We start from the raw sequence: 11,793 nt of genomic DNA on the forward strand, positions 1-11,793 counted from the left end.
CGAAGGCCTCAACCCAACTTCTAATATACAACATGGTCATTGTTGGAACACAAAACTACCGTTGCTCTGCTACATCAACCATACTGAGTATCGTGCCACTTGCCACTTGCCACTTGCCACTTGCTAGACATTCTGGAGTTGAACATGTCCCGCCTGATTTCAGTTACCGTTCGGTCTGAGTGACTTTGAAGAATGACATGAAATCATGACGTGTTCTTTGCTGGGGCTGGAGCTGGAGATCATGAATGAGAGCGCTAATCCTTGTTCTGAAAAGCTATGGCTATCATCGAGGATGAGGATGGAGGATGGAGGATGGAGGATGGAGGACGGACTATTATTTCTAGGATTAAAGAACAGCCTCGACCCTTTAGTATAGGTACAACTTGAATGGGTAGTTCTGTGGTGTGTTATCCATCGGCATCACTCCGCTCGTCCAAAACATACCTTACGTCGCCACGTCGATGTCGATGTCGACATCACCTGCAGGAGTCTGCTTCCTACCCGACCCGCCACCTCGCTACGGACAACGACAACGCCAGCCCAGATCTGCTTCCAGGACAGCCATTACTGTCGGACCTTTACCGTATCACGCCCTTTCTCCTCCTCCTGCGTCGGGAAGCCCAGCCTAGGCGCCTTCTTTTTCTTCCCACGCTTGTCGCCAAATTGCTCGTCGAACTTCTTGATCTCTCTCAACGAACTCATGTCCTCGGAAATACTGGCCGAGATCTCGTCGAGAGCCTTTTCAAAGTGTTTCCAATACAATGTTCGGCGTTCAGGGTGCTTGTACGGCTCTTCGCCCGTGTGCTTCTTCGCAAGTGCATTCTCCTCGCGCACACAGTTCATCGCCGCCGCAACCGCCACGTTCTTCAAGTCCGAGCCGGAATAGAAGGGCGTGTTTTTCGCTAGAACCGCCAAATCGACATCTTCGGCAAGGATTTCGTGTCGGAGATGGATCTTCAGAATCTCCAACCTGTCCGGCTCTGTCGGAAGATCCACAAGCAGCCGCCGCGGCAATCGACGGAGCACAGCATCGTCAAGGTCCATCGGCCGGTTGGTCGCGACCATGATGAACGCGCTGCCAGAGTCATTACTCATGCCATCCCACTCCTTGAGGAACTGGTTGAGCAGCTCGCGGTGACTGACACGACGACCTTGGTTGCTTCGAGCACTGAACATGGCGTCTGCCTCATCGAGGAAAACAACGCACGGGGAGAGCTTCTTGGCGAGACCGAACAGGGCCTTCACATTCTTTTCGCCTTCCCCCACGTACATGTCGTTGATGTCTGCGGCGCTGACTTCAAGCATTGTCGCTCCCGACTCTTTTGCAACAGCTTTCGCAGCTAATGTCTTGCCCGTGCCAGGTGGCCCGTACAACAAAAGCCCAGGGATCTTATCTGACGCAAGGACTCCGTACTTGAAAGCATCAGGCCGGATGAGCGAGAGAGTGGTCAAGGTCTGGAGAGTGTCGATCGTCTCAACAGGCATATGGACGTCATTGAATGTCGTCTTGATGTTTTCTGCTTCTATAATGCCACCCATCAACCGTTTTTCATACTTTGAGGCTGAAGCGCGGATCCCGGCAAGCCGTACATCCTCCTTGGTTTTCTGCTGCTCGGGGAGCTCGATCTTCGTCTCCTTTTCCTGCTTTTCCGCCCATCGTATCTTGGTCTTGTCGCTATGGTTCAAGTGAGCTGTCGCTGCTGAGATGACGGGTTCCGAGGCCCCTTGGACAGCAGCCAGGGAATCTTGAAGTTCTTTCTTGTCAGTGATACCAGGAATGTTGCTGATTAGCGGGGCAGCTCCGGCTATGTATGTCGCCAGGCGCTGCACATACGAGTAGTTCCAAATCTGTGCTTCTAAGCATGACCTGTCGCTCCTAGTGACGTGGTTGAAAAAGTCCCTCCGCCAAAATCCGGGTTCAAGGTGGGCGAACACGGCTGGTTTGCGATACCGCATCATCTCCCAAAGATGTCTCATATTGACCGTGGCTATTCGTTGCTTGCGGTCGTGAAGAAGGGCAAGTTTGGAAGTGGTATTGGGTAAAACGGGAGTAAGGACGATGTTGTGAGATATTTCATCCCGCTCACCAGTCTGGGTATCGTTGATCCGCTGCTTGGTGAATGGTTCTTGGTCTTCCCGCGCACAATCCGTGCCCACAAGAAGGATGCTTGCCCCTGAGATTCTTCGCTTCACGACTTGCCGGTAGAGCTCTTGGAGGAACTGATTGCCAATGCTGGTTTCCTGGATCGATTCAAGGTCCTTGACGTGTATAATAGCAGCATCTTTTGGAACCCCAGTTTGCCTCGCCGTGTATTCGCGTAATTCTTCCCATTTCAGACTCCTTGTTGAAGACTGGGATTGTCCCTTGCCAGCGGGTTTCAGTCGCCTTTCTAAGAAGCTTGTCAGTAGACTATCAACCACACCGGCGAACGGGCGGGTTGTCTCTTGGGAGGCCGATCCCGTGTTCATATTCAACATATCAGACACCAGCTTCATGGGCGATATAGGTATGTCTGATCTTGTTGACCGTCCCTGAGACCCAAACATCGTCTTCAAGTCGATGGATATGGGCTTTCCAATGAACACAGGCATACCCATTTGAGGAGGAGACGGTGCGCTCTCAAAGTCGTCCATCAGATCTTCGTCATCCTCGTCCTCTTCCCTGGAGAGTTGGGCCTGACCCACTTCAGAAGAGGTGGGATAAGCATTTGTGAAGACATCGTAGCTCAACATGCGCCCTGCCTTTGCGACGCGCGATTGTTGGTTTGAACGACTGATCAAGTCTGCGATATCCTGAGCATCCAACACCATAAGATCGCAACCGAGGTTGCGAGCTAGGTCTTCCACAACGTGGTCTAACAGCAAATCGCCATCTTTACCGGCATACTGTAACAGCAGGTGGCTTTTGGTAAACTCTACCTCAGTCGAGGCTGTTTGCACCCGGGATAGTTGCATGAGGCCTCTTGCCGTCCTTTCTACCTCTTCATACTGTTCATCAATTACATGATACCTCTTCCCACTGGAAGGGGTCTGTCCAGACTTGATGGGAGACAATTCCCCAGCATCTGGACTCGCTGCGTCGAACCCGTCTGCAGCTTCGAAGGAGGAGCGTTGATTCAGGACTGACTCTTGGTCTTCGGCATTCGGATCACGGGGATTCCCATTCGGACTGGAGGGACTGGTGTGGTCTAATGGCTCGCCAGTGATCAGATCGGCAGGAACTACCTGGATCCTCGAGGACGCTCCGACCGCAAGAGTCCCTTCACCATACAGATGTATATTGTTGGCCAACAACCATTCTGGAATTTTGTGCTCCGGCTCAGTTTCCTTGAGCATGCGACTCCGCAGTCGTCTTTTCGCAGATGAGCCATAGAAACTCTGGACTTGGGGTTGGTCCGCATTGTCGGAAGGAGGGTCGGTAGGTGTCGTCCGCTGTTGATTGACCTGGGACTTCGTCTCCTCGAATTTCGGCTTTTCTCTCGCTACCTCCGACCGGACTTCAACATTCTTGGCATCATCGCCGAGGTCGACACCATTGACTGAACTGGCGTTGTTTGCAGGCTCTTGAGGAGCACGTATTCGAGGGCCGGAATGAAAGGAGCGTGTTCTGCTGGATTGCTGTCGAGCGCACTGTCGACAAGTGGACTTAAGGATCTGCGTGAACCTCAGTTCCGCATGCAAGGTAGAATGCATTCGAGCGAGCGACGGGAAGGGGCAGGGCTGGCGAGAAGCAGTACGCCGACTTTTCTTCAGTTTATTTATTTGCTAGGTTCGTGGACTCATTTCTACAGCGTTTGGTAATCGCGGTATTTAAGCAATAGTGATCCGCCGTTCAACGCATGAAAGCCTATCACCTCCGTGTACTCCACCGTAAAGTTCCTCGACAGACTCAATTACTCCGTAACATCTTTGGACAATATTCGCCGCTTTATGAAGATTTCTTCATCTCATCAATTCTTCAACAGCCAAGTCAGGTCGAGAACAATGCCGCCGACGACCTGCGAGGTCTGTAAGGACGCTCGAGCGGCGGTGATAAGACCTAAAAACTCACAGAAGATCTGCAAGCGATGTTTTCTGGAGGTCTTCGAGAGCGAGATCCACGAAACGATCGTGAGCAACAATCTATTTTACCGCGGAGAACGAGTTGCCATAGGCGCCTCTGGTGGGAAGGACTCGACGGTCCTGGCGTCGGTATTAAAGACTCTGAACGAGCGCCATGACTATGGTCTGAATCTGGTCTTGCTGTCCATCGACGAAGGAATCAAAGGCTATCGAGATGACAGCCTGGAAACCGTCAAGCGGAATGCCTTGCAGTATGAGATGCCGTTGGAAATCGTGGGATATGACCAACTATATGGATGGACCATGGACCAAGTGGTGGCGCAAGTCGGGAAGAAGGGCAACTGCACCTACTGTGGTGTTTTCCGCAGACAGGCGTTGGATCGAGGCGCTGCGAAACTGGGGATCAAACATGTGGTGACTGGCCACAATGCCGACGACGTTGCCGAAACCGTCATGATGAACCTTCTCCGTGGCGATCTACCCCGGCTTGCAAGGGCGACGTCTATTGTGACTTCTAGTGCGGCGAGCGCAATCAAGCGAAGCAAACCTCTGAAATACGCCTACGAGAAGGAAATTGTGCTGTATGCCCATCACAAGAAGTTAGACTACTTCAGCACGGAGTGCATCTACTCTCCCGAAGCCTTCCGAGGAAGTGCAAGGACGTTGATCAAAGACTTGGAGAGGATTCGGCCAAGCAGTATTCTGGATATTGTCAAGAGCGGAGAGGACATGGCAGCACTTGTCCCTCCAGAAGTAGGCGGGTCCGTATCGTGCGCAGGCGAAGCCGAAGAGGAGGCGAACAGCTGCGGGAGCCGAAATACTAATGGCGACTCGATGGACCTAGTGGAGAAACAATTGGCACTTAATGAAGCCGCCGCCGAACGAGAAACCGAGATCAAAGTGCCAACCGCAACGGCTAAACCTCAGGTAACAGGACATCCAGCCGCTGTGAGTATCCATGACAAGAAATCGAACGGACGTCGAAAAGGAAAGATAGTAAAACAAGTCATGGGCCAGTGCGAGAGATGCGGCTATATGTCCAGTCAAAAAGTATGCAAGGCCTGTTCACTCCTCGAAGGTCTCAACAAAAGCCGTCCGCACACATCAATCGAAGTCGGAGTTGAGGACGAAGAAGCGAGCACGACTTTGATGAGGGAGGTTGCTGGCATCGCCATCTCAGCTGGCTAAGTGCCCTTTACGCAATCTCCCTTCGCAGGGCAATCTGTCCCTCAGCGGCCGTCATCAGTCTGCCCCAGGCCATTCTAAACACGAATACCACTATCTGCACAATCAGGATGACCAGCCTCAGCAAATGATCTTTCATGGTCAATGACGGCTCTATCCTGTGGGAGATTATCGAGTCGACAAATTCGAATGGTAGCGTGGCTCTCAGATGGTTCACCGCAACGGACAATCCGCTACTGAAACCATCTTCGTGGAAGCCGTATCTGGTCCATGCGCCGCAGTAGCTAATGTTTCTGGTATTCTGGACCTTGGCAAAAGTTGCTGAGATGCGATCGCAACAGCACTATGTTGTGGATGACAGTACTCCCAGATACCCTAAACAAGCCGGGATCTGGCATTGCCAGAGAATTCAGCGTGACCAGAACCGGACCGAACTTGTCTTCCGGAATATGCTGGAGCGAGTTCATCTAATAGATCACGCAAACTTCGGAGATGTTCCCGCTCTTCTTTGGGGGAACGGAAATTATATGATACAGTTCCGTGACGACCATGCCACCCGCCTCTTCGGCATCAATGAGACGTCCGACTGCAAAACCGCAACATTCCTACTGGTATGGAACACACTCAGGATTTCGGCTTCGTCGATGCCCGTTACAAGCCATAGGATCTCTAAAGCCTGATTCGCATGGGTGGCCAGAATAACGTGGTCGAACTCCTGGTCTCGGCCATTAGCTGTTAGCCTTACGGCATCTGCCTCGGTGAGGGTTACGGCAGTGATTTTGCATACAAGACGGATCTTGTCTCTAGGGAAATCCTTCACCACAGCGTCAACAAGTTGGATTCGAATAAGTGAATTCATGATCGGTACTGGTCCTCAGCGCCCACATCCGCTTCCGACGATGGCCACTCGCTTTTCCATTTTTGCGTTGGTCTAGATGAACAAGTCCAGACGCCGGCAAGAGGAAGCAATGCTCGCACAGTGCAGCTATTCCGAGATTTCGCTGTCTCGCTCGTAACCGGCTCTCCTCCTGACAGAGACCGTGCAAGCAGATCTCTCATTTGTGCCGTTGACATAGAGTCCGTAGTATGGCTATGACCCAATCGTTGTGGATCCTACAAGCGGCGGGCATAATGTACCGGGACACTAGCCGTTTATGGCTGTCTAAGTGGCTATGGTGGCTGGGAAACTCATAGCGGCAAGGGTTTGTGCCACAATGGACCGTTGAAGTCAGCCTGCGGCATGTTCCAACATGTTCCCTTCCAAAAGGACATCGCCGTCTATCCACCACTCATTCCACTCGGGTTGCGAATTGGATTTCATATCGACGTGCATCACCTACCAACTGCGGCCGAGTCTATAGAACAACTCCGGCATAACTTGTTCCGCGTCATCAATCCCTTGTCACCTTCTAACCTCCTATTCAGTATCCGTAAGCCGCTCAACATCCGGTAGGCGCCACTGAATCGATCACCGGCAGCCGCCCTGCACAATGGCGAACCCGCTCGACACCGACGCCGGCTCCGAACTGTTCAGCACCTATGAGGCCGAGCTGAAACTGATCGAGGCCGACATCAACCAGAAACTCGACCAGATTCCCGAGCTGGCAGGCGAAGAGCGCAAAGCAGCCATCCGCGGCGCAGAGAGGGCGCTTGAAGAGGGGAAAGAGCTTGTACGTGGGCACGCAGAGACTCTCACCTGCCGTTTTTATTTTTCCGGTGCAGCATTACTGACCGTCTGGACTATAGCTGGACCAAATGAACCTGGAAAAATCCAACATTCCGACCTCGGCGAGATCCAAGGTCAACTCACGGTTCCGAAACCACCAGAGCGACGTAGACGGCTTGAAGCGCAAATTAAAGTCGCTAGCCGATTCGGACCGCAAACAGCTCTTTGGCGACAGATACACCGACGACCCAGAAGCCGGTCCCCGGGATTTGCAACTCGAGCAGCGCCAGCAGTTGTTATCGGGGACTGAACGATTAGGCCGCAGCAGTGACAGGCTAAGGGAGTCGCAGCGGATCGCGCTGGAAACGGAACAGATCGGTGCTTCGACCCTAGCGGATCTACACCAGCAGCGGAATGTCATTGAAAACACACATCGCAATCTGCTGCAGAGTGAGGGTTACGTGGACAGGAGCGTCAAGACGTTGAGGGGGATGGCGCGTAGGTGAGGCCCATTTCATTCCATCCATCTCTTTTTATTCCTGCCCAGAGTCCCCGCCTCTAGGTTGACGAGGGGGAACGCAGTACTCGTCTGCTTCTAATGTGCATTATGCTAACGTGGAGGAATGCTAGGATGGCTACCAATCGGGTAATCACCATTGCGATAATTACAGTTCTCGTGCTTCTCATCATCGGCGTTATCTATAGCAAGTTCAAGTGAAGCGGTGTTAGAAGCGTGCATGCCTTGTTGGTATTTGCTGTCCTGGTACTGGAAGAAGGGCGTTGGCGGCGTATGGTGGATGCTGCAAAATCGTTATCCTCAAACGAGAGACATCTCCCAGCGGTATTGGGTTGCATGGACAAGGCATGATTCTTGTACAAAGAACTAGACCGGTTTAAAATCTACTATCCTGTATACCTGATGATGCCCAATCCAATATTCAACATAAACCCGACCACGACGGCCATTTTGCGACGCTGGCTCCAGATGCCTTCCTCACGCACACCCCACATAAGACAGCCGATGGGCCAAAAGAAGCCCATTGCGGTGCCCCAGATCATGTCGTCCAACGCACCTGCTTGCGTGTCATCGTCGCCTGAAAGGCCGTCAGTCCCGGCAGCTCCGGCGGCGCCCAGTGCAGTCTGATCTCCCCCGGCGGCGTTCGAACCGTCGAGCCAGCGATCCTCCAAGTCGCGCAGCGTGCTGGGGGACGGCATGTTGTCCGGAGTATGCGTGTGCGCCTGGATGGCCAGGAACTGGAGACGTAGAGACTGGATCTCAGCGGGTGTAAAGCCGGCGTTCACCAGCCGATCAAACCCTCGGGGGGCAGGGGTGGTAGACGCTTGGGGCGCGGCCGATGCAGCAGTCGCGTTGGCCTTGTCATGCTCGCCCTCGTCCCCTGGCGACGCACTCTTCTCAGCACATGCGGCTTCCGCGGCCAGCTCGGCAGGCGAGAGCACAATGTCTCCGATCGAGCAATGGATGTAGATGCGCGACTGGGCCGGCGGGTCGCGAACGGCCGATTTGCCTTTCCCCTTTCCATTGCCATTGTTGGCCTTGCTTTGTGCTCCGGAAGGTAGTCTTCTTCCGCCCCCGCCGTTCGACTCGTCATACGGCCCTGGCGTGCTTATCCGCGAAGGCGGTTTGCTCAAGTTTCGTTTGAGCGACACCGTAAGCGGAACATCGTCGACCAGTGCCTTTCCGGCATAGATCAGACGGATGCGACGGTCGGCGTATTCATGGGGGATCCGCGAGCGGATCAGCTGCTTGAGAGTCGCGGTGTTGGCATTGAGTGATCCGGGGATGGTGAGGAGGAGGTCTGGGAGCGAGGCGGAGAAGCGGATGGTCAAATCGAGATCGAGGTCGAGGTCGAGGTCGAGGTCGAGGTCTTCGCCGGCATGCAGGACGGATGGGGGGGTTAAGGACATAGAGCCGGCTGCGGTGTCGGTGTGGGGTTGACACCGGTGCGCGTAGGCATGCTGTGCACACAGGGATTTTCGAGCGCGCGGTGGCGTCAAGCAGGAACTGCAGTGCGTCTTGAAATGGACTCGGACGATACTGGGTTGGATTCAAGGCCTGTACTCCGTAGGAGAGGGAGTCGAACTGTCCCGCCGCGGCGGTCTACCATGCCAAGCCCGGAGGAGGTCGACACGGCAGGGGCAGGTCTTAGGGGCCTGCCAGTGGCTGTACAAACTCCTAAAGGAAGGCGAGCTTCATTACCTCCTAAGTATTTCTATAGGTGCCTTCTAGAGTTACTTGTATCTGATTTCTGTTTTCCAAGTCAAGTGAAAATGCACTATTATAGAGGAGTGGATGTGCTTCATATGCGCAAGACTGCCCTCTGTAAGTCTATGTGTAGGCTTGTAGCGGTAGTGTGCCAGGACAGCACTTACCTTGGGTAATAGGTAGGTATTGTTATGACTCGCCAGTGTGATATCGAGGGGAGGCACAGCATTGTACTAATTAGTTGTTGTATCAAGCAAGACTGGAAAGACTGTTTAGGAACTAGCTGTTTAACCAGCAGAACTACTTGGCCTGTTCGGCTCCCCATACGGATATCCACCTTAATACTGTACTTCCTTGTCAGGACTCTGGCCGACGAGAAAGGATCTATATTATTTTGGTCAAGAATGGCGGGAGTTTGTATATTAATAATTGGCGGTATGCCCCGGTACTTCAGTTTGTACCTACTTATTAATAGTAGTATTATTGTACGGCATGTTTGGAGGCATGCTCACGAATATTCCTTACGCGTGTCTAGTAGGTCTAGTATGTACCCCGTACCTGGGCTGGTGGACGGGCAGCGGGCAGCGGGCAGCGGGCAGTGGGCAGTGGACTGGCTCGGCCGTTAGGCACCTTTACCCGAAGAACCCTCCCTGCCGCCTGGGCCCTCTGCCATCTGGAATCTGCCATCTGCCATCGCATCGCTGTGATCTGCACCCGTCAAATCTTCATCCCCGTTCGTGTCTGTGCGACCACACGGAAGCTATGTCCTCCGTACCTTAATTCTTCAACCCATTGTCCCACTCTGCCCCATCCTTACGGTATGATAGTGGGCGCTGACGTATGTCTATACAAAAGTTCTTTTCAACGCGCAACTGTGAGATGAAGCCCGCGGGCACCCTATGGGTGATAGTTATGAATTGCCAGGCACTAGTAACAATACCGCAGGTAGGAACCCAAGGGACCTAGGTATGTTAGGTACCTAGGTAAGGTATGACTCCAACAGAACCTACCGCCCCGTGGCTGACTCTTTCTTGCCCTTCCTCGTCGGTCACCCGTGCCAGTGGTCGATCCGTCAACAAGAACTCCCACTCCATAGGTACCTAGATAATCAGCCTATATTGAACCAAAGGTGTCAACAAAACTACTCCCAGTGAACTCCAGCACGTAGGCCTGTGTCACTAACTTGAAATGCACTTTTGTAGTCAAGGGCCGGGTATGGAGGACCCAACACTAAGTTATGTAGTCACCTTAGGTACCTAGGTAGGTATGTATGTGCCATCTACAGTTGTACTCGTAGTAGAATGCAAAAGTCCCAATTGACCCCCCAGTGGCCGCGTCAGTCCTCGATCAATCAATCAACGAGAGCCTAGTAAGCCGCATGATCGTGATCGTCAGACCCAAAAATCCATCCCGACAGTCATCGACCGCGGGGTCGCGAGGAGTGGGATCAATACCCTGTCATAACACCTTGGCCCACGCCAAACTACGCACAGGAACCTGCAAGAATCGACACGGAATACTGGTACCGATCGGTGTAAATATGCAGGTCATTTGGAAATACTGCTACTCTGACTCCTAATCCCGCTCCTTTATACTAGAACTCGAACGAACGGGTGGGCGATAGGCTGTCGAAAAATAAGGACTACGTACGCCCTGACGGCCCTGCGCTGCCCCCCGGCTCTGTTGCTGCTTCCTCCTGCGTCGCCGAATCTCAACCGTACCGTTGCAACATACCTAACACGGCCACCCGGACACTGCAGACTGCGATTTTTTGCGAGCACGGCACCCTCCAACATCACCACCCTCCTCCTCATAGTTGATCTCTGTTAGCCCTCAGAAAAGAATCTCGGCAAGCGATTCTCGATTCTCGATTTTGTCATACTCATCTGCCGTATTTTATTCTGTGAAAAGCCCTCTGTCATCTAACAGGCACCCACTGCGCCAGTGTGAATCCAACTTCCTTCTAACCAACCACACAAAAAGAACAACGCCGCCGACAACCGCATCCATGAGGTGTGTGCATCTGTTTCACAAGTTTTCTTGCAAACAAGTCTCGTTGCCAAACATCGTAGCTCTCAAGACTGGAAGTCAAGAGGGATAAGGTGGGAAACGGTGCCAGTCAACTTCGAGTCATCTTCTGCAAGTTGACCGCGAAGGACTCACCCGGCCCATCTTTGCCGCCAAGCTATATGCAAAACACCTGAAACTAGGAGGGTTTGGTGGTATTGCACAATAGCCCCCGCGATGCAGCGCCCGGTGGAATGCTCCTCCTCGACCTCGAAGGAGAAGAAAAAGAAGAAGGGAGGTGTAGACATGTTCACAAGGGGCTGATACCGCACTCATATAGTTCCAACAAGTCCACACGTGGAAGTGGCTCAGAGTCGAGCCATTCGACTCCCTCCTTCAATTCCTTTGGAGCTACCTCCAATGTATCAACCTCTTCAACGTCCAGCGCTGGCAACAGCCACGGAGGGTTTGCGTTGGAGCGAGGACTCGGCGAACTGCGACTCGACAGACCGTACTACGCTGGTCAACCACCTGAAGAACGAAGGATGCAGTTGATCGGTAAAGTGGACGTTATCCTCGAACAGATGCACACGGCCTCCATGAACGGTTCGCCACATGAATGAGGATGTGGGATGGTTGGGGTGGAGGG

At 53.0% G+C, this 11,793-nt stretch overlaps 5 protein-coding genes across 5 annotated transcripts; 2 read left to right on the plus strand and 3 right to left on the minus strand.

Annotated features, from left to right (window-relative positions):
- Positions 1-564: 564 nt before the first annotated feature.
- On the minus strand, positions 565-3,693 carry A1O3_02546 (uncharacterized protein; the record flags this gene model as incomplete). Its single annotated transcript, XM_007732686.1, has 1 exon — positions 565-3,693. The coding sequence occupies one exon, from the start codon at positions 3,691-3,693 to the stop codon at positions 565-567; it is 3,129 nt and encodes a 1,042-aa protein (XP_007730876.1).
- Positions 3,694-3,984: 291 nt separating this feature from the next.
- A1O3_02547 (uncharacterized protein) lies at positions 3,985-5,250 on the plus strand (the record flags this gene model as incomplete). The annotated part of the gene is made up of 1 exon (XM_007732687.1): positions 3,985-5,250. One exon carries the CDS (start codon positions 3,985-3,987, stop codon positions 5,248-5,250), a length of 1,266 nt encoding a protein of 421 aa, XP_007730877.1.
- A 464-nt stretch (positions 5,251-5,714) lies between these two features.
- A1O3_02548 (uncharacterized protein) lies at positions 5,715-6,106 on the minus strand (the record flags this gene model as incomplete). Its single annotated transcript, XM_007732688.1, has 2 exons — positions 5,715-5,833; positions 5,872-6,106. 2 exons carry the CDS (start codon positions 6,104-6,106, stop codon positions 5,715-5,717), a joined length of 354 nt encoding a protein of 117 aa, XP_007730878.1.
- A 631-nt stretch (positions 6,107-6,737) lies between these two features.
- On the plus strand, positions 6,738-7,419 carry A1O3_02549 (vesicle transport through interaction with t-SNAREs 1; the record flags this gene model as incomplete). Its single annotated transcript, XM_007732689.1, has 2 exons — positions 6,738-6,917; positions 6,994-7,419. The coding sequence occupies 2 exons, from the start codon at positions 6,738-6,740 to the stop codon at positions 7,417-7,419; spliced, it is 606 nt and encodes a 201-aa protein (XP_007730879.1).
- A 397-nt stretch (positions 7,420-7,816) lies between these two features.
- Positions 7,817-8,839, minus strand: A1O3_02550 (uncharacterized protein; the record flags this gene model as incomplete). The annotated part of the gene is made up of 1 exon (XM_007732690.1): positions 7,817-8,839. One exon carries the CDS (start codon positions 8,837-8,839, stop codon positions 7,817-7,819), a length of 1,023 nt encoding a protein of 340 aa, XP_007730880.1.
- Positions 8,840-11,793: the final 2,954 nt, after the last annotated feature.

The sequence above is a fragment of the Capronia epimyces genome (genome assembly GCF_000585565.1).
Source record: "Capronia epimyces CBS 606.96 chromosome Unknown aczIQ-supercont1.2, whole genome shotgun sequence".
In the NCBI taxonomy this organism is placed as follows: Eukaryota; Fungi; Ascomycota; class Eurotiomycetes; order Chaetothyriales; family Herpotrichiellaceae; genus Capronia; species Capronia epimyces.